The 19,841-nt window shown below is 48.5% G+C and overlaps 1 protein-coding gene across 1 annotated transcript in view; it reads right to left on the bottom strand.

Moving 5' to 3' along the window:
• Positions 1-2,806: 2,806 nt before the first annotated feature.
• LOC133370681 (protein jagged-1b-like) overlaps positions 2,807-19,841 on the bottom strand; it is a 33,925-nt gene continuing 16,890 nt past the window's right edge. Inside the window, exons 6-14 of the mRNA XM_061597325.1 lie at positions 17,097-17,227; positions 15,071-15,190; positions 13,358-13,492; positions 11,965-12,078; positions 10,793-10,906; positions 10,048-10,094; positions 9,009-9,194; positions 8,362-8,503; positions 2,807-6,631 (exon numbers count right to left, since the gene is read on the bottom strand). Coding sequence (XP_061453309.1) covers positions 6,267-6,631; positions 8,362-8,503; positions 9,009-9,194; positions 10,048-10,094; positions 10,793-10,906; positions 11,965-12,078; positions 13,358-13,492; positions 15,071-15,190; positions 17,097-17,227 — 1,354 coding nt within the window. The 3' untranslated portion in view covers positions 2,807-6,266. The remainder of the gene's footprint in view (positions 6,632-8,361; positions 8,504-9,008; positions 9,195-10,047; positions 10,095-10,792; positions 10,907-11,964; positions 12,079-13,357; positions 13,493-15,070; positions 15,191-17,096; positions 17,228-19,841) is intronic.

Below are 19,841 nucleotides of genomic sequence, written 5' to 3'. Positions count from 1 at the left end.
TGAGCTTTAACAGGGAGGATAATGTTACCCTAGGGCCTCCACACAGGCCACAAGAGTGCGGCCTGTGAGATGAGGCGTGGAAATTTGCCTTTCGACATTGCTGCTTTTATGGCTCAAAAGAATGACCTCGGGTGGTTGGAATTGCGTCTAGAGGAGACGCAGCCTCAGGTCTCTTCCACCTTTATCTGCACAAGTAGAGGTGGGAGCTGATGAGGTTAGGGATGGCGTATGGACACTGTTCAGAAGCTGCCAGGCAGTTTTGCTTTTTGTTATAAAACTGTTTTGTTCCCCACTTGTTTAGGATTTTTTTAGATTTTGTTACACTCACATTTCTTTTTAGTTTGTCTCCTTTCTTGTCTTGCTGTTGTTGCTACCATTTCCTCCCGGCTGCCATTTTATTTTCCCAGAATGCTCCAGCTGTTGCATCATTCCAGGGCATTGCAGGGAGGAAATGGTACCTTTGCCAATGGAGGCCACTATTTTGTTGCAATGGCAACTATTTCCTCCTTCCCTCCCTGGGACAGCCTTTGCCATGCCCTCCGGATGCTCTGGACTAAAACAGCCCCAGTCAGCACAAATAGGGGGGAAGGGAATTCCTGCGCCCTCCAAAATATATTACCCATACCTTTCTTAAAGGCATAATAAGCAGTTTACCAGGAACAGATAGTAGGATTTTCTGACATTGGGGTGAGGTTTGTCCCATGGACTCCCATTCCCTCTCCAAAGGGGTCCTCCACTCAGACATCGCTCAGCAGAACTGGACATGCTCAGAGGTACTTTTTCCTAATATAACGTTGCTGAATATTGCTCAGATCTTGTATTAGGCCTTCTCAAAAAAAAATTTCCGTTCAAGCGCCTAAAAACCCATTCCAAAATCCCAACAGTCGACACAGAAGTGGAGCAGGAGGCCTAGAAATTTGCTTCTGTGAACATGGCACCATGATCGTTGGTCCTTTCCGTCCTCCAGGTGGCCAGATAATTTGAAATTCAGAAGACGGGGATTCTCAGGGTTCTTCATCCACATCCCACGCCCTCCTATAGCCACTGGGGTTGACAGCTGACGTGTAATGGGCTGAGTGTTACTGTTTGCAAACAGTTTGCCCTGCCCATACAGGTTGCAAGTTGAGGTGCCACCTCCGCCCAGAACAGCCTTGCCATGTTCTCAGGAGCCAAGAGCCGAGGGCAAGGCGGGAGCAGGCTCTAGCCTGCTCCCAAATCACTACCATCTGCACAAAAGAGCTGCTCTCCATTTTGGCTGGTCACCAGTTCTTCCTCCAGCTACTGTGAGGAAGGTAGTGGTGGAAAGAGAGGGTGGCAGAACAGGTGAGGGATGAGGAGCAGGTGCCAAGGAAGCTGATCCTCGCATCCAGAACAGGAGCACCCTGAAGGGGTTTCGCTCGCTGGGAAAGAAAAAGGAGATCCCATCGGCCTGGATTTGTCAGAGGCTGGTGCTCAGGGACTGTCACTCAAAGCCAAATATAATCACGATCCACAGGGAGGGCATGCATCAACACAACCTGCCCACATCCAGAGTGCAAAAAATAAAAATATATCATTTTGCCCATGCTTTCCCTGACCCATTAAAAATACCCGTTTTAATTTTTTTCTGGCTTGCATGGCGCCTGTTGCCCTGCTGCCAGATTTGGCCTGCCCCATAAGATTGAACCTCATTTCCAAATTCCTGTTTTTATAAAATGGTTTTATTTTGTTATGTTCTTTCATATACCACCTAGAGATTTTTAAATAATATTAAGTGGTTTAGAAATGTTTTAACTGTCTCTAGGTAGCTATTTAGTTATCTGGGTGTATGCAAACCATCTCCTTTGCACGTACCCAGTTCTAGATATGTGCTCCCAAGATGGTTCTTAAACAAACACTGGGTATTGCAAAAGCCAAGTGGGCCACTGCATCTGTGCCCCCCCAATATCCTTCCTGTGGGTACTCCATCTCACCCCAGAGCAGTGGCAGCTGGTAGAGCGGATTCCACTGCCCCACTGACATGGAGCCACCATCCGCCACAGTCCCAGAGGATTCACATATGAACCCTTGAGTGACGCCACTAGCCCACATATCCAGCAGCTGGATATTGGCTGGCTTTCACTTTTGGACAGGGCTAGGGATGGTTATATAAACATTCTAAAGCAAGGGGCTTCTTCCGGGGCCTTTTAGCTATAATTATAGTGTGTGCGCATGTGTGTGTGAGAGAGAAAGAGACTCATTTGCACTATACATTTAAATCAATATTATATCACTTTAAACAGTCATGCCTTCCCCCAAAGAATTCTGGGAACTGTAGTTTGTTAAGAGCTGTTAAAAGAGCCCCTATTCCCCTCACAGGGTTACAGTTGTCAAAGTGGTTTTAACAATCAATCCCTATTCCCAGGGAATTCTGGAAACGCTAGTTCTGCGAGGGGAATTGGGGGTCTCCTCCAACTGTCAGCACCCTTAACAAATTATAGCTCCCAGGATTCTTTGGGAGAAGCTATGTCTGTTTAAAGTGGTATAATACTGCTTTATAGCGCAGATAGGGGCAGAGAGAGAGAGAGAGAACGCACGTCCAACTTTTCAATTTGGGGTGAAAACATCCCCATGGGTGTGGGATTCATTGTGAAGTATAGATGCACAGCTTCAGCCCCACCACTGCCAGGCTGATGGCCTGAGGGTGGTGGGGCAGCCATGGCGCAGCAGGTGACAGAGGGGGCTGCCCTCTCTGGCTGAGTGGTTGGCTCTGTGGTACGAACCCAGGCCCAGCTGTTCTTGGGATGGGCCACCGAGCCTCAAAATGAAATTCCCCTCAAGTCAAAAAAATGAGGCAAATAAAATATTTACTCGTGGTTCATCAACCTCGCCCCGGTACAAAAGAATCATCGTCGTAAGGTACCAGAAGATCAACAACAACAAGCGATAAAGAAATCTTTACAGTATATTACAATGTAAATACATTCAGCCTCCTTCTAGTTGGGGACACTGTTACTCACCTACCCTTCTTCCCCCTCTTTCAAATATGTACTTGTATTTGTACAGGTTGTATTTGATTCAGAGTCATGTGTTGTTATTAATAGCAACAACGATAATCCAAACTGTGCCCAGCAGAATAAGAGTGGGAGACAGGCCTTGATCTGTGCTCCGCAACTGGTGGTCCTGGCTCTTAAAGATGCTTGCTGCCCCGCTCCACTATGAAGGGTAGGGGGGGGTCCCCTGCTGCCGATCCAGATGCGGAGGAGGAGTACCTGTGACAATGAGGATTTGCCGGAGGCCGAACAAGCAGGCCCCTAGCTCACCATGTCCTTCTCGCCCTCTAACCCAGCCGTTGCCAACTTGGTGGCCTCCAGATGGTTTGGACTACAACTCCCATCAGCCCCAGCCACCAGGTTGGCGAAAGCTGCTCTAAGAAACTGGAGCTGGATAGGGGAAAGGCTGTAGCTCCGTGGTAGAGCACCTGCCCCACATGCAGAAGATCCCAGGTTCAATCCCTGGCATCTTCCGATAGGCCTGGGGCTTGAGACTCCCTGCCTGATAACCCTGGAGAGATGCTGCCTGTCAGTGTAGACAATGCTATGCTAAGCTCGACGGACCGATGGTCTAACTTGGTATAAGGCAGCTTCCCATGATCCTACAAGCTTTCAAAACGACAATTCAATACACGGAGTGGAATCTGGGATGTATTCCCAGGGCTAAGGCAACCAGGATGGTTTCACACCCGTCCAGAGAGGCGGTTAGCAGCTGGGCCAAAATAAGGACAGATCCGGGGAAGCGAAGGAGCTCAACTTGCCCTCCCAATTTGGCTGCAAACACCAGACTTGAATACTGAGAAAAAAGACAAGGCCTTGCCCCTCCAGAGCATCAACCGTGCGCGTGCCCACGGTTTAAATGCTCGCCATGCAGGCTGATGCATCCTCACCTTCATGTTCTGCAGCAGAAACCACCTGTGCTGAAGACAGGGCAGCTGGTCTCCTTGTGTGGAGTGGCCTGAATAAGCCATCAAGCATCAGCATCACCATCCCATTAAGCTGCTCTGCAGTTAACGTGGGGATGAAATTCTCAGTCAAGGGCCCCATCTGCACTATACATTTAAAGCACAGTTATACCACTTTAAACAGCCATAGCTTCCCCAAAAGAATCCTGGGAACTGTAGCATGTTGACGTATGTGCTGCATGTGCATGCCTGCCATAAACCAAGATGGCGTCAGGGGGGCTTCAACCCCTTAGGGAAGCCCCCACCACCATCTTGGTTGATGGTAGGCATGTGTGCAAGAGGTAGGTGGGCTGTGTGTGTGCTTATTGAAGCCTACACTAACTGTATTGGAGGGAGTGCCTGGGAGCTCTCTCTCCGCGATCTGTGGCAGGATCAGGAGCCGATGCTGTTGCAGATCATGGAATGGAAGCGCTACCCTCCCACCCTAAGGAGGGCTCCTGCAGGGGCCCTCAGCCAGGGCCTGACCGGGCCACCCTCTGGCGCCAGCCCTGGTGCTGAGAGTTGTTAGGAGACTCCTAACATTCCCCTCACAAAGTTACAGTCCCCAGAGTGCTTTAACAGCCAATCCCTCTTCTCCGAGAATCATAGCCTTGTGAGGGGGAGTCTCCTAAGAACTCTCAGCACCCTTCACAAAGTACAGTTCCCAGGTTTCTTTGGGGGAAGCTATGACTGTTCACATTGGAGTAATACTGCTTTAAATGTATAAGGCAGCTAGTTTCATCCCCCAAAATCAGATATTTCTTTTAAAGGTTTTACTGAATATGCCATTTTGATAAGAGAGTGACGGTGGAGGTCTCAGACCCCAAGGCCCCTCCTCTCCATGCCTCCGAAGTTGGGTAGGGAGCCAAGGGCAGATTTCAAGGGGCTGGATGAACTCTTGGATCGGTCAATTCCTGCTTCCTAGGCTAGAAGGATTCTCAAGGATGAAAAGTCTATCAAGTGGTGATGAAACACGGTAGACTAAATAAGAGGTGGAGAATCTACCTGTGGTACTCCAGATGTTGCTGGACTCCAGTGCTCACCACCCTTGACTATTGCCCATTGCTGGTGGGGCTGATTGGGAGTTGATGTTCAGCAACATCTGAAGGGTCACATGCAGTGGCGGCTGGTGGCTCCAGGTCAGTGGGGCTCTGGAATCCACTCTGGGTTTTAGTCCGAATTTTCAAAGAGCTGAACAGGTCCTGGAAAGTTCCGACGAAAACCCAGAGCAGATTCCATTGCCTCACTGACATAGAGCTACTAGCAGCCACTGGTCACATATTTCCCCCACCCTAGTGGGGTGTACTAGGGACTGGGTACAAACAGGAGCAGAAAGCCATCGCCTTAATGCCGCCCACATGAGCTGTCCCGGGCTGGCCCTCATAGGCAGAGCAGTGGACCAGATGGCCTTTGGCCTGATTTGGAAAAGTAGGTCTTAGCTTTTCTGCCCCCGTAGCAAAAGGTGGCGGATACGATTGGTGATCCTGCTGCAAGGCCTTCAATGTGCTTCTTCTTAGCACACACCCCTAACCTCCCCGGAACCTTACATCCAGCCATGGTTGGCCATGCTTGGCCACAAGGTGATATTCCGCCTGAAGAGACTTCCACACACCCATTTGCCCCAAGGCGTAACAATAGGGACTGCTTTCCAGACCTCGTAGCCAATCAGTGGCCAGATCAGAGGGGGTGCTCCCAGTTCCTCCAATCACCCCTCTGCTTTCAAATTCTTTCCCCACCCCTTTGGAAGCAGAAAAGAGGCAAGAAGGCCTTATATCACCCTCCAGCCAGTCAGGACTCTAAGAAAAGTCTGGCAGAGGGGCCAACGCTTTCTGGCATCCCATACTACCTTAGCCAGGCTAGGTTTAGAGGACAGGGGCACCCTTCCTCACATCCACAGAACTAAAATTTCCCAGTTGATCTCCCTCAAGGATCATCCACCAACCAAGCCTGTTGAACTTCTGCCTGCCAGCACATGTGATGTTTCACAGATCCTGTTCATCACTGTCCTAAGACGAATACCCCCTTTGAGGGGTGGGAGAGAGAAAGAGCAGACAGGAATCTTGACGTCCAGCTATCTCCTTCCAAGTTACAAACTACAGCAGCACCGTAGAATTACAGACAGCCATCTAATCCAAAAGGATAGATTGGTCAGGAACAGGTCAATAAGGTGCTTTGGGGCTCTAGCCCCTCTTTTTTTTTTTGGAGTGCCACTGGACTCTTCAGCCCTAGTGCTGAGAGACTCCTCCACGGTGGTCCCCGTCCCCTTCGGTCCTCTTTCCGCACAGCTGAATTGCCACCCTCTTTCGCTAGGTCAGAGCAACGGCCGACTCGGTAAGGCCGGGACAGCGTTCAGTCGGTTCAGTTTGGCTCTCTCCTCGTTGGAGATGTCTGTCTTTTGGAGCCCAGAGGGAGGGTGCACGCCAGGGGGCAACCCCGCTTTGGCCATGGTGCCATCCTCCCTCGGCCCCTGTTCAGCATCACCATAGGTGATGTTGCGGATGAGGTGAACGGCATCGGGCTGCAGGCTGTTGTTGGCGGCGGGTTCTGGAGGCCCTGGTGGGGTCTCCCGGGATTTTCGGTGGATCCATAGTGCCAGGAGGGCCAAGATGGGGACCGCCAGGACAAGCAGCACAGCCAGCGGCAGCACCTTGTAGAGGAGGGTCGCGCTGGTGGCCCCTAAAGGGGAGAAAAGTATAAGTGAGGCCTAGTTCCCAAACGAGCCCTTCTCAGCCTGGCGCCCTCCAGAGCTTTAGGACTACACCTTCCATCAGCCCCAGCCAGCATGGGTGATGGGAGTTGTAGTCCAAAATGTCTGAAGGGTGGCAGGTTGGGGAAGGTTTCCCCAAACGGTCCCACAGCTCTGTAGCAGGGCATCTGTTTTTCACACAGAAGGGCTCAGGTTCTATCCTTGGCATCTCGTGTTAAAGCAGGAATGGGTGGGGAAGCTGAGGCCCTCCAGATGGCTTCTGGACTACAACTCCCATAATCCCTGACCATTGGCCATGCTGGGCTGATGGTAGCTGGCATCCGACAGGGCTACAGGTTCCCCGTCCCAGAGTGAGAGGACCTCAAGAAACAGAGCTGGGAAATAGTTTTCTGCCCGAGTTCCTGGCTAGCTGCTGCCAGTCACGGTAGACCCAAGGTTAGGAACCTCAAGCCTGGGGGCCAAATGCCTGGCTCCCAGGACTCTCCCCAGGCCAAAGCCCTCATGCAGCCTCTTGGAACGTTTTTGCCTGGCTGGGATGTGTCTGCGACCTCTCTCAATTCCTCTTGCTTGGCTGGTTGCAGGATAGAGCAGGTGGCAGTGAGTGTGTGTAGAAACTCGCCTACTGTTCCAAGGCAGAATTTACATTCGTTGCTCTGACCGCTTTTGCCTTTGGCTCCACCCACCAATGGCATGTGGCCCCTGAAAGATTGCCCAGAAGTATTTATTTATATTTTATATCCCGCCCTTCCTCCCAGAAGGAGCCCAGGGCGGCAAACAAAAATACTAAAAGCACTTTAAAACATCTTAAAAACAAAAAACATATTAAAACAAAACATCTTTAAAAAACAACTTTAAAAACATCTTAAAAAACAATTCCAGCACACACGCAGACTGGGATAAGGTCTCTACTTAAAAGGCTTGTTGAAAGAGGAAGGTCTTCAGTAGGTGCCAAAAAGATAACAGAGATGGCGCCTGTTTAATATTTAAGGGGAGGGAATTCCAAAGTGTTGGTGCCACAACACTAAAGGTCTGCTTCCTATGTTGTGTGGAACAGACTTCTTGATAAGATGGTATCTGCAGGAGGCCTTCACCTGCAGAGTGCAGTGATCAACTGGGTATATAAGGGGTAAGATGATTTTCAGGTATCCTGGTCCCACACTCTATAGGACTTTGAACACCAAAACTAGAACCTTGAACTTGGCCTGGAAGCTAATGGGCAGCCAGTGCAATTCTTTCAGCAGTGGGGTAACATATTGGCAATACCCTGCCCCAGTGAGCAGTTGCACCACTGCATTTTTCACCAGTTTCCAGACCAACGTCAAGGTCAGCCCCACATACAATGCATTACAGTAATCCAGCCTGGAGGTTGCCAGTGTATGGATAACAGTGGTCAGGCTATCCTGGTGCAGAAACGGCCGCAGCTGTCTTGCCAGCCAAAGCTGGCAAAAGGCACTCTTATCCGTTGAGGTCACCTGGGCCTCTAGCAACAAAGATGGACCCCCAGACTACGAACGTGGAATGTGGCTCGCTGACTGAAGAAGGTTCCGTCCTCTCCTTTGCAGCAGGCAATATACTCAGTCCAACTCAGCATAACAGGCGGCTGTTGTTGACCTCTCCTGTAGCACACTGATACCATCCCCACCCCCGTCATCTCAGCTCAGGACTCGCTGCAGGCTCTATGCTGGCTTCGGGCACCTACCTTGGCACAAGCCATCCAGGCAGGCCTCTTGCAGTGGCTGGCAAAGGGCACCTTCGGGGCAAGAGCAGGCGTAGCTGCCTTCTCTGCCCAGGCAGGCGGCATTGTCAGGACAAGGGTTCGAGGAGCAAGGATCCACAAAGATCTACCGGAGGAAATGGAGGAGACAAATTGGAAAGGGGGGCAGTGTTGTGGGCCGGGGCAGAGGGAGGATTTCAACCAAACAGGGCAGAAGCATTCCAGATTGCCAGGGGTGGTTCTATGGACATTGTCCTACGATGACAATCTATGGAAAGCTTGGAGTTCCAGGGCTCTTCCCTTTCTATTGTCCCCCCATAAAAGGTCAGGGGTAAGCATATCTTGCATTGGCAAAATCCTGTGATGCATGGGTTATGCAAAGGGAGCACATCTGCCTGCATTTGGCATAATTTATCCAGCTTCTGCTGGCCAAAGGCCTAGGCACAGCACTGATGAAGGCATACATACACACACCTCCTCCAAGGAACCGTGCTCAGCTTTTTGAGATTTCTCCAAATGTTGGTCAGAGAAAAAGAAAGATTTGCACAGCACCGCCCCTTTTCAGGTGGTGGTGCTTTGACCTTGCTGAGTCTCTGCCCCACAGAAGCCCCACATGCATGACAGACAGTTACCTCACAGCGGCTGCCGCTAAGACCAGGAGGGCAACTGCAAAGGAACGTCCCATTTTCCATCTCCTGGCATTGCCCACCATGCAGGCAGGGGGCGCCATCGCAGGCACTCAGCTCCATCAGCTCCGTCTCGCACTCTGCGCCTGTATAGCCTGCCCGGCAGGTGCAGCTATGCCTACCATCTTTCACCTGTTCCAAACAGAGGTGGAGGAGGAGAGAGAGATGGGACCAGGCACTGGGGAGTCGTTGTGAGATGAACAGTTGTGTATGAAAGGCACCTATGGCACACGAAGGTGGCGCAGAGGAAGCGACCTTATACCGAGTCAGCCCATTGGTCCACCTAGCTAAGTATCATCCGCACAGACCGGCAGTGGCTGTCCAAAGTTTCATACAGGGGACTTTCCCAGCCCTACGTGGCAACTGAGTGCAGGACACGGAATAATGGGCTCAAGTTGCAGGAAGCCAGATTGCGTCTGAACATCAGGAAAACCTTCCTAACTGTTAGAGCAGTACGACAATGGAACCCATGACCTAGGGAGGTGGTGGGCTCTCCAACACTGGAGGCCTTCAAGAGGCAGCTGGGAAGCCACCTGTCGAGGATGGTTTAAGTTGTTCTGCACTGGGCAGGGGGTTGGACTGGATGACCTTACAGGCCCCTTCCAACTCTACTGTTCTATGGGTTTATGAATCTGGGGCCTTCTGCAGGCAAAGCAGAGGCTTTACCACTAAGCAACAGCCCTTCCCAAGCTGGTGGAGGATGGCACAGTTCAGGACACAGGGTCGGTTTTATGGGCTGGATCTCCACGCTGCAGTTTGAAAAATGGTATTATTATTATTGTTGCTGTTGCTGTTGTTGTTCATTTCTACCCCGCCTTTCGGCCAGTAGCAGTGAGTGACCCAAGAAACTCAACAAAGCTGCAGGAAGGAAAACAGTGTGGGACGTCTTTGGCAGCACAGAGTGGGGTGAATTTCTCTGGATAACAACCCTAAGAAAACAGCCTCTAGTTCTTGATTTTTAAGAGACTCTCATGCGCACACGTACCTGGCAGGTCCCTCCATTACGACATTGTCTTTGGCACGAGTTTTCTCCTATCCGGGAGAGAGAAGAGGGGTGCAAAAGAAAGAACGTGATCTATGAAAGCTCCAACCAGTTCCAGTGGGAGACATCAGTTATCAGGCCAACAATATTGTGAAGAAGCTTCTCAGCTGAGCTGCCTGACTCTAAAGTAGCTGTGGGAAACCTCTGGCCCACCGGCCTCCTTAGGACCACCAGACCTCTCCATTAGAGAGTCCGACGCTTACAGATACGGAGATAACAGCTGCTTGCTACCAAGCTTAACATCTAGGGCTGTATTCTCTCATCTGATTGGATGAACGGCTCTCTAGGATGTCAGACACAGCTCACCCACCCCAAGCCTTGCTAAAGAAAAGCCTGGAGCTGTCAGAGATTAAACTTTGGGTTTTCTGCATGCAAAACGTGCACTTCATTAATTTTATTTACTAAATTTATATCCCGCCCTTCCTCCCAGAAGGAGCCCAGGGCGGCAAACAAAAACTCTAAAAGCACTCTAAAACATCTTAAAAACAAAAGACTTTAAAACATATTGAAACAAAACACTTTTAAAAACAACTTTAAAAACATCTTAAAAAGCCATTCCAGCACAGGCACATCATTGGGTGTCGGCCCTTCCCATGAGTACAGCTTCCAGTGCACTAACCAAATGAACGCTTATTTTACCCCAAGCTCTTGAATGCATACCACACCCCATTGGGGGTCCCCCTCTTACTGATTTTGCAGTTTGGTCCAGTCCATCCATCCAGACAGTCACAGAAATAGCCCCCAATGAGGTTTTTACAGCCGCGGGCATGGAGACAAGGGTTCTTCTGGCATTCGTTGACATCTGGAAACAGGAACACAAGAAGAGCCCAGCCAAATCAGAGCTAGACCAGCACGTGGCTTCCAACAGTGGTCAGCCTTATCATCATCATTTTACCTGCCATTCATCCAGAGGTCCCAGGGTGGGTAACAACAGTTTTAAAATACCTCATTAAAAACAATTAAAACAAGCTAAAATCACAACATCACAAAAAATAGGGTGGATCCTAAAAATATACGTCTCAGGTGCCAAAGGCCAGGGTAAAGAGGTGCGTCTTCAGCATTTGCCAAAAACTGTACAGTGAAGTTGCCGGAGGTAGGTCCACAACTTAGGGGCTGCCAGAAAGAATGCCCTCTTCCGGGCCGCCGCCACCCCAAGCTTCTGAAGGTGATGGAACTCCCAAAAGAGCCTCTTCTCAATCCCCCTGAAAAGCCCATCAGCAAGGCATGAAGACCTAAGGGACATCTCTCACTACTTGTCCCCAGCATCTTGGTATACCACTTCTGTAGACGGAGATGCAGTTTTACTATCTGGCTAACACTCAAATGCATCCTTTTGCCATGAATATGTCCAATCCTATTTGTAAAGCTGCCCAAGAACAGCAGCCATTGCTGCATCTTATGGGAACAGTTAATTCAATCAGTGAATTAATAGGGCATCTGGCAGAGATCAGAACCTCCATAATTTTGGCAGAAGTCATGGCTAAGGACTCCAAATGCAAACCCAGCTGGCTCAGGAAAAAAGTGCCCACTCACACACACAGATGATACTGCTTTTCAAGCTTTTGGCCTCATGGTTATCGAGAAAAACTTGAAACTAACACGAAAAGCTGTTTACCTCCTACAACTGGCAGTTCTGCCATGAAGTAGCAGAATGAGCACAGGCATTCTAACTTCTGAGGAGGAAGTGCCAGCATCAGCCTCACAATGCTGAGAAACAGAAGAGCTGCAGTGAAAGTGGGACATTGATTTGGTGGGAAGAGTTCACACAGGGCCAGGGGATAGGAAGGGTTAGTTTGATCCAGGGAGGCAGAGTGGCTTACAACCACAAAATGTCATGCAATGAAGGGCAAAAAGTCTCACCAATCTGGCAGGTCTTCCCCGTCCATTGAGGAGGGCAGAAGCACTTGAAGCCGTCGGGGAGATCTCTGCAACTGCCTCCATGACTGCAAGGCTCTGACAGGCAGGCAGTCACCTCTAGGCAGAAGCAAAATCAGAATGTGTTAGGTTTAGGCATAGCTTCTAAGTGCCTTAAAACAGGTACAAATTTAAAGCCTTCTAATGACAGTGACCCGTGCCATATCTAATGCCAAAGGTGAACTCCTTCAGTGAATTAACACAGCACCCAGCAGAGTCCAGAACTGCAATTCTGCTAGAAATTACATCAAAGAACAACAAATGCAGAATCTCATCAGCTCAGAAAAACACAGATATCATCACTTTTTAAAGCTTCTGATTCTTAGAGGTGACAGAGGAAAAACTTGAAACTACATAGAAAGCATTTAACATAAGCATTTAATGAAACAATAAATAAATGTATGACCACAATAAGTCTATAACAGCCTTTGCCAACCTGGTGCCCTCCAGCTGTTCTGGACTACAACTCCCCTCAGCTATACTGGCTGGGAGCTGTCGTCCGAAATAGCTGGAGGGCACCAGGTTGGCAAAGGCTGCTTTATATTGGTTCGCTCTTTGTTGATTCATTGGTTTTGCTACAATTGCCCAACATGACTCTTCTACTGGAATGAATGAATACCATTGTAGCATTTACTGTGGCTTTTAAAAGGATCCCCAGAAAGACTTGAGCTGTCTCTAAAGATCCCTTATTCCAGGTTGCTTTCTTTCTCGCCTGTGGAAACCTTTGACAGCCAAATCAAAAACTTAGTAGATTCTCTGGATCTGAAATCAGTACACTGAAATCCAAAACAGTCTGACACCTGAAACCTTTGCAGTAGCCTTTTTCTTTGCTGAAGCGTAGAATTTCTGGTGCCTGTCTCTGGACTTTGTCTCATTTTAAGCACTCCTGCATGTCCTAAAACTCATCAGTCCTCCAAAAAGGGAAAGTCATCCCACTAGTTGGAAGTGTTGAAGTTTGAAAGATTAAAATGTTATAAACATTTTCCATTCAGTTTTAAAATTTGCAAAATTGAACCCTCACATACTATGTATATGCTTTGCCCTACAAGTCCCAACACCGTCCTCTACAAAATACACACATGCACACTCACCAAAACAGAAATTTGCACATTTCCACTTTTGAAAAATTTAACATTTCTTTCCAACATTTACAAATGAGAATACTCAACACACACATTTGTTCCAGAACTTCAACCACCTTCCCTTTAAAAAAAAATGCCCTCAAGATCTGAAATATTAGATTTGTAAAATGTGCATGCAAACTTTGAGCTCTTCTCACATTATTACACATCTCTCGACCCAGACCCCGCCCACTACCTCCATGCTGGAATGCCCTTACCATGCTGACACAACTCCCCGCTCCATCCTGGGGGACAGACACACCGGGATCCAGATGAGCTGTTGAGGCACGTTCCACCATTGGCACAAAGGTCGGAAGTGCAAGTTAATTCGGCAACAGGTAACGGAAGGAGAGCTGGAATTGTGAAACATCAAAAGGAGAAAGCACCAAGTTGTCAAGACTGTTTTGCAAATCAGCCTGCAAAACATGACTAGTCCATTGAAAGATCTGATAGCTGGCCATCCCTGCATGCCTACTTTAGCCATTGGTTGTTATTATTATTATTATTTATTACATTTGTATACCGCCCCATAGCCAAAGCTCTCTGGGTGGTTTACAACAATTAAAAACATTAAAAACAAATATACAAATATACAAATTTAAAAACACTTTTTAAAAAAAACAATTTAATTTGTGGTTGGCATCACAGAAAAAGGAACCCACTCTCAAAAAGTTTATTTGCTTGCCTGGAGGTGATTCTTAACTCACTGGAGGTGACCAGTGAGGAGCTCTGAAGATGAAATCCAAGATGCCACTGTCTTTCAAATACACACTTTGCTGGCCTCCCAGTTTCTCCAAGCTCCCACTTTAACTACCAAATCACAGAACCGGGGGGGGGGGGACCCAGTGGTCCTAACACAGAGAGCTACCCTCTAACTCAGCCTTTCCCAACCTTTGAGTCTCCAGATGTTGCGGAACTACAACTCCCATCAGCCAGAGCCAGCATGGCCAATGGTCAGAAATGATTGGAACTGGAGTCCAGCAACATCTGGGGACCGAAAGGTTGGGAAAGGCTGCTCTAACTGCTCACTCTGCTTCCCAGCCTGCACTGAAAACAGACTGGTGCCTGCCCTCCTCCATTTATGACCCCTGGGTCTCCTCCTGCAGCAAAGGCTTGGAGTCATGTTCCTCCCTCGCACTACCGTTCCACCTAATTCTCTGCAACAAACCAAATTCTGATTCATTTCCAGTCACCCGCAGCACACAGCTGAAAAAACAGTTCTGGAGCACGGAGAAAAAGGAGGGAGTTTGTCCCACTGAAAAAACAAAGGTTTGCAGACAAAGCACAGATAGGAAATGTGGGCACTTCCTGACTTCCACTGATAAAAATTACTCTTCTTCCAGGAGCCAAGAGCAGCCTGGATACGCGAGTGACCCCAGCAGCAGCTCAGATCAGCTTTACTTTTAGGAGCCCCAACAAAGCAGCCAGTGATCTAACAGTTGGGCCTCCAAATCCCTTGCAATATTATATTTTATTTACCAAATTTCTATCTCAAACAACCTCCATGGAGCTCAAGATGGCATACATGTGAGGAGGTACTTCATTTTTAAGCTTCACAACAGCCCTGTGAGACTGAAACTCTGACTGGTCCAGAGAGCTTGCTGGCTGAGTGGGGATATGATCCCCTGTCCAACTCTGACACTCAGTCTACTGCACTAGGGGCAGCCAATGTGGTGGTGACCTGAAGATGTTATGGACTACAGCTCCCATCATCCCTGACCACTGGCCAGGCTAGCTGAGGCTGATGGGAGTTGGAGTCCAAAATAGTTGGATGGCACCACATTGGCTCCCCTTGTACTACACCAAAACAGTTCTCCACACGTTGCTCCCCCAGAATTCTGCGCAGCATTGCAAAGGATTCTGGGAGGGGCTACTGCTCAGACCATGCAACACAAGGGTTCAGGACAGGCTTCTCCCATGTTGCGGCTCACCAGTCTCACAGTTCCGGCCATGGAATCCATCAGGACAAAGACATTCATACTCATTCGGCTCATTGTTGGCACACGTGCCCCCATTTTTGCATGGACGGTGCGATCCACAGTAGTTCAGATCTGGGAAGGAAGGAAAGAGAAGATGATTCCTTGCCTCCAGTAGATCTCCATGGCCCCAACACCATCCCTGCACCATGACCCCAACAAAGACTCCTCCCTGGGCCAAGCTGTCCAGTTGAGGGGACCTCCCTGTTCTCCCAACAGCATGGCCAGCGCCTAACCCTGACTCTGTCTGTTGTTTCCTAAAGCTGTTCTACAGCTGTCTCCCAATCACTTATTTTTATTTATTTCAAAGGTCCTTAATTGGTAGCTGTCTATTTTTATTTGCTAATCTAACATTTTCCATCTACATAATGCACTCTTATATTTCGTTCATACATTCTTATATTTTAGTCACCACTGAGTTTATGTGCTTCTGTCATTTCTGTGCTTTGATTTAAATAAGCATTTCCAATTTATTTATTTATTTATTTTCTCCAGTTACCACTCCGGTTACCACCCCTAGGCCATTGAAGCAAAATGTAGGAACCCATTTACAAGCACAAAGTAAAACAAATTATGAAAAAAACTGCCAGTAAGACATAAAACCAATTCTAAAAACACCAGGGGATTGTAGCCAATGCTAGTCCAAACATTTATTCCACTATTATTCCACTTGAAACAGTCATGGTTTCCCCCAAAGAATCCTGGGAAGGGTAGTTTGTGAAGGGTGCTGAGAATCACAGAGCTACAATTCCCAGAGTGGATTAACAGTCCCTCTTCCGAGGGAACCCCAGAGTTCTTTGGGGGAAGCCGTGACTGTTTAAAGTGGAATAAATGTCTGGTATGGATGTGACCCTACTCAGGATAGACCTATTGAAATTGATGAGCATGACTAACTTGGACCAATTAACCACCCAGAGAGCTTCGGCTATGGGGCGATATACAAATACAATAAATAAATAACAAATAAATTAATTAATTTCAATGAGCTTACTCTTAGAATATAGTTGGATAAAACTCCAGGAACAAAAGATTCCTAAAAACAACTAACAGAGGAGGTGTTTGCCTTCCTGCCCTTCTCAGCTCCCATGGGGCACACCTAGAGTCGATACTGAATTAGCAAGGGGACAGGAGATTGAGGCAGCCATGAAATAGGGATAGAAGACACCGGGCCCTGCCGGATGGGTGTTCTTTCTGGCTGTATTCTACAGCGTGTTCTTGACACAATCATAGTGCATTAGGAATGGCTTTGTACCAGACTGTCCACACGTCGTTCCACTTTATTAGTTGTTCTGGAAAGCCTCCCCAATGTTACTGCATCATTGCCATCCGGAAGGGCACCCTTGCCTTTTTGTGCAACAAAAGAGGGAGCAAAAAAAAACCTCACACCGGAACATTTGCGGTATGAAAAGTTACAGGATTTTAGCAGGAAACATATGGAAGCACAAACAAGTATTGAAAGTGGGATGGGGTATAACCAGCCCAATACCATCATGAGCACAAATCGCCATGAATGCACAATTAAAAAAAGCCAGTGTGGTGTAGTGGTTAAGGTGCTGGACTACAACCTGGGAGACCAGGGTTCAAATCCCCACACAGCCACGAAGCTCACTGGGTGACCTTGGGCCCGTCACTGCCTCTCAGCCTCAGAGGGAGGCAATGGGAAACCCCCTCTGAATACTGCTTACCATGAAAACCATATTCATGGGGTCGCCATAAGTCGGGATCGACTTGAAGGCAGTCCATTTCCATTTTTCCATTGTTCCCAGATGTGGCCTTGCTGCCCCAGAGCTGGCTTAAGCAAGGCCCATCATCGCCGAGACAGGAGCTGGCACCGTCCTCTCGCTCTCAACAGCCAAGGGAAAGCTGACAAGCCCCACTCCACCCTCTCCATGAAAAGCTTTTTACCACAGAGCAGCAGCCTGGGAGATGTTCCAGACTGGCCAAGGTGCCTTCTCCGGAAACGCTTGAAGTGGGGACTCACCCTTGTCACACAGAAGGCCACCCCAATTGGTCTCGCAATCGCACTTCCATGGCTCAGTGCAGCTACCGTGAACGCAGCCTGGGAAGAGGAGACATTCGTCGCAGAGGGGACCCCTCCACCCATAGTGGCACCTGGGAAGAGAAGGAAAAAGAGGTAAGCGCACAGCTGGAGCAACATAGTGGTGTGAGCAACCAGCTGGATCATTTTCCAGCTGGAGCTGAGAGATGATCTCACTGGGTGGCCACTGGAATGGCCACGGGTGGGGAACCTTTTTCAGCCCAAAGGCCACATTATCTTCTGGGCAACCTGCCAAGGGGCACATGCCAGTAGCGGGCAGGGCCAGAGGTAAAAGCGGGCAGAAGAACAAATGCAATTTTTACCTTTGTATGCTAGGCTACATTCTACACACACTCACCCACCGCTCTCTATCCTCCCATCCAGAAAGGCACAACGCATGATGGGAGTACAAGGGCACATTCCAGTAAGGTAAAAACATTCAAAAAGGATGCAAAACAGGGCCAGTGAGGGGCGTGGGCTAGGGAGAGTCCTGGGGGCCAGATGAAAGGCCTGGAGGGCCACATTCAGCCTCTGGGCCTGAGGAGCCCCACTTCTAAGACAGGCCTTCATCATTTAGTGTGTATGAGTCTCATCTAATAGCATCTTTAAAAATACCTCCTCCCTGAAGTGGCGTGAACCTTTCTCCCTGGCTGCCCTCTTTATGCCTGGAACTGCTTCTCCGAATGATGCCGTCCTTCTCTTCCTCCAAGCCCCTACTCAAAATCTGGTTTTTCCACAAAGCCTTTTGGCACAATCCCCCAATTCCCATGCCTTACTGCAGAGGTAGCCAAGGCGGTGCCTTCCTGATGTTGCTGGACTCAAACTCCCATCAGCCCCAGCCAGCGTGACCAACGGGATGGGGTGATGGGAGTTGTAGTCCAAAAACCACCACTGTTTGGAGGGCACCACGCTGGCTAACCCTGCCTTATTAGTGACTCAGCCAAAGCACTGGCAACTGAATGGACACTGGCATGTTGCTCCCTCCCATTTACCACTGCCTTCATTGCCCACTCCCTTTATTTATTGTCAAATTTTAGACTGTAAGCTCTTCAGGACGGGGATCTGTGCTCCTGAACTCTGTCATGTGCCATGTACGCCAATACCTCTACATCATCATCATCATCATTTGTTGTTTTTATGTGCCTTCAAGTCGATTACGACTTATGGCGACCCTATGAATCAGTGACCTCCAAGAGCATCTGTCATGAACCACCCTGTTCAGATCTTGAAAGTTCAGGTCTGTGGCTTCCTTTATGGAATCAATCCATCTCTTGTTTGGCCTTCCTCTTTTTCTACTCCCTTCTGCTTTTCCCAGCATTATTGCCTTTTCTAATGAATCATCTCTTCTCATTATGTGTCCAGTTTCATCATTTTGGCCTCTAGCGATAGTTCTGGTTTAATTTGTTCTAACACCCAATTGTTTGTCTTTTTAGCGGTCCATGGTACATGCAAAGCTCTCCTCCAACACCACATTTCAAATTTATTTATTTATTTATTTAATTCAATTTTTATACCGCCCATAGCAAAGCTCTCTGGGCGGTGTACATCAAGTAAAAACACTTTACATTCAATTTAAAACCACCTAGTCATCAAATCAACAATTTAAACATACAGCAAAAACTAAGATTAACATAATTAAACTCATTAAATACAAGTCAAAAAGTAATTAGAAAAAGATAAACATATAACTATCTTTACAACATTAAATACAAAATACTAAAATATTAAAATACTAAGAATACTAAAAATATTAACACTAAAATGAGTTGATAATAATAATAATAATAATAAATCTACTATATCTTTTGGAAAATTGTTTGTTCGCTATCATTAGATATCAAGTGGCTCCTGGGAAGATGGCAGGTTGCCGCCTCCTGCACAAGCAATACAATTCCAGCTGCTGGGAAGGTGCAGCAGCAGGAGTGAGGTATCCCCTTCAAGGCCTACTTTTGGGCTTCTGACCCAGGCTGGACTCTTTGACATTCTTAATGCCAGTCTAATCTCGTTATTAGACCAGGATAGAGCTGTGGCTCTGCGGAACCACATCTGCTTTGCATGCAAAAGGTCCCCGGTTCAATCCCCGGCATCTCCAGGTAGAGCTGGGAATGTCTCCTGTCTGAAACCCGGAGAGCCGCTGCCAGTCAGTGTAGACAAGACTGAGCTGGATTGGCCGATGACCTGACTCCGTATACGGCAACTTCCTGTGTTCCATGGTAGTTAGGGGAAGAGCTCCACCTCAGCAGTAGAGTGTTGCCTTGCAAGCAAAAGGCGCCCCGGAACAAATCTCCAGAAGGACCCCTGCCTGGACCCCAGAAAGCCACTGCCAGTCAGTCACAAGCCAGACGGACCACCGGTCTGACTCATCAGCAGGGCAGCGTCCTCGGTTCCCATAGCCAAACAGGCCACGGAAATCCCATTTAGCTATCCTAGCTACTGCAGCCTTGGCTTGGCTCATTCCCCATGACTTGTTAACAGCAGGACTCCTGAGTCCCATCCCCATCAGAGTGTGTGGTGGTGGGCAGCCAGTCAGGTCTCCGAACCCTGCCAAGCCTCCGACATCAGTGGCTGGGCGGCCCCCGTAACCTCTTCTCTGCACCGCACCCCATCCTTATCAGCCCTGGAATTCAAGGGTGACTTCATTTTCCTGGCTGGGATCCAGCATTTCCCTCTACACCCAGCTGGGTTCAA

The sequence above is a fragment of the Rhineura floridana genome, chromosome 15 (genome assembly GCF_030035675.1).
Source record: "Rhineura floridana isolate rRhiFlo1 chromosome 15, rRhiFlo1.hap2, whole genome shotgun sequence".
Classification (NCBI taxonomy): Eukaryota; Metazoa; Chordata; class Lepidosauria; order Squamata; family Rhineuridae; genus Rhineura; species Rhineura floridana.
The sequence above is the reverse complement of the archived record's forward strand: the minus strand, read 5'-3'. Positions and strand labels throughout refer to the sequence as shown.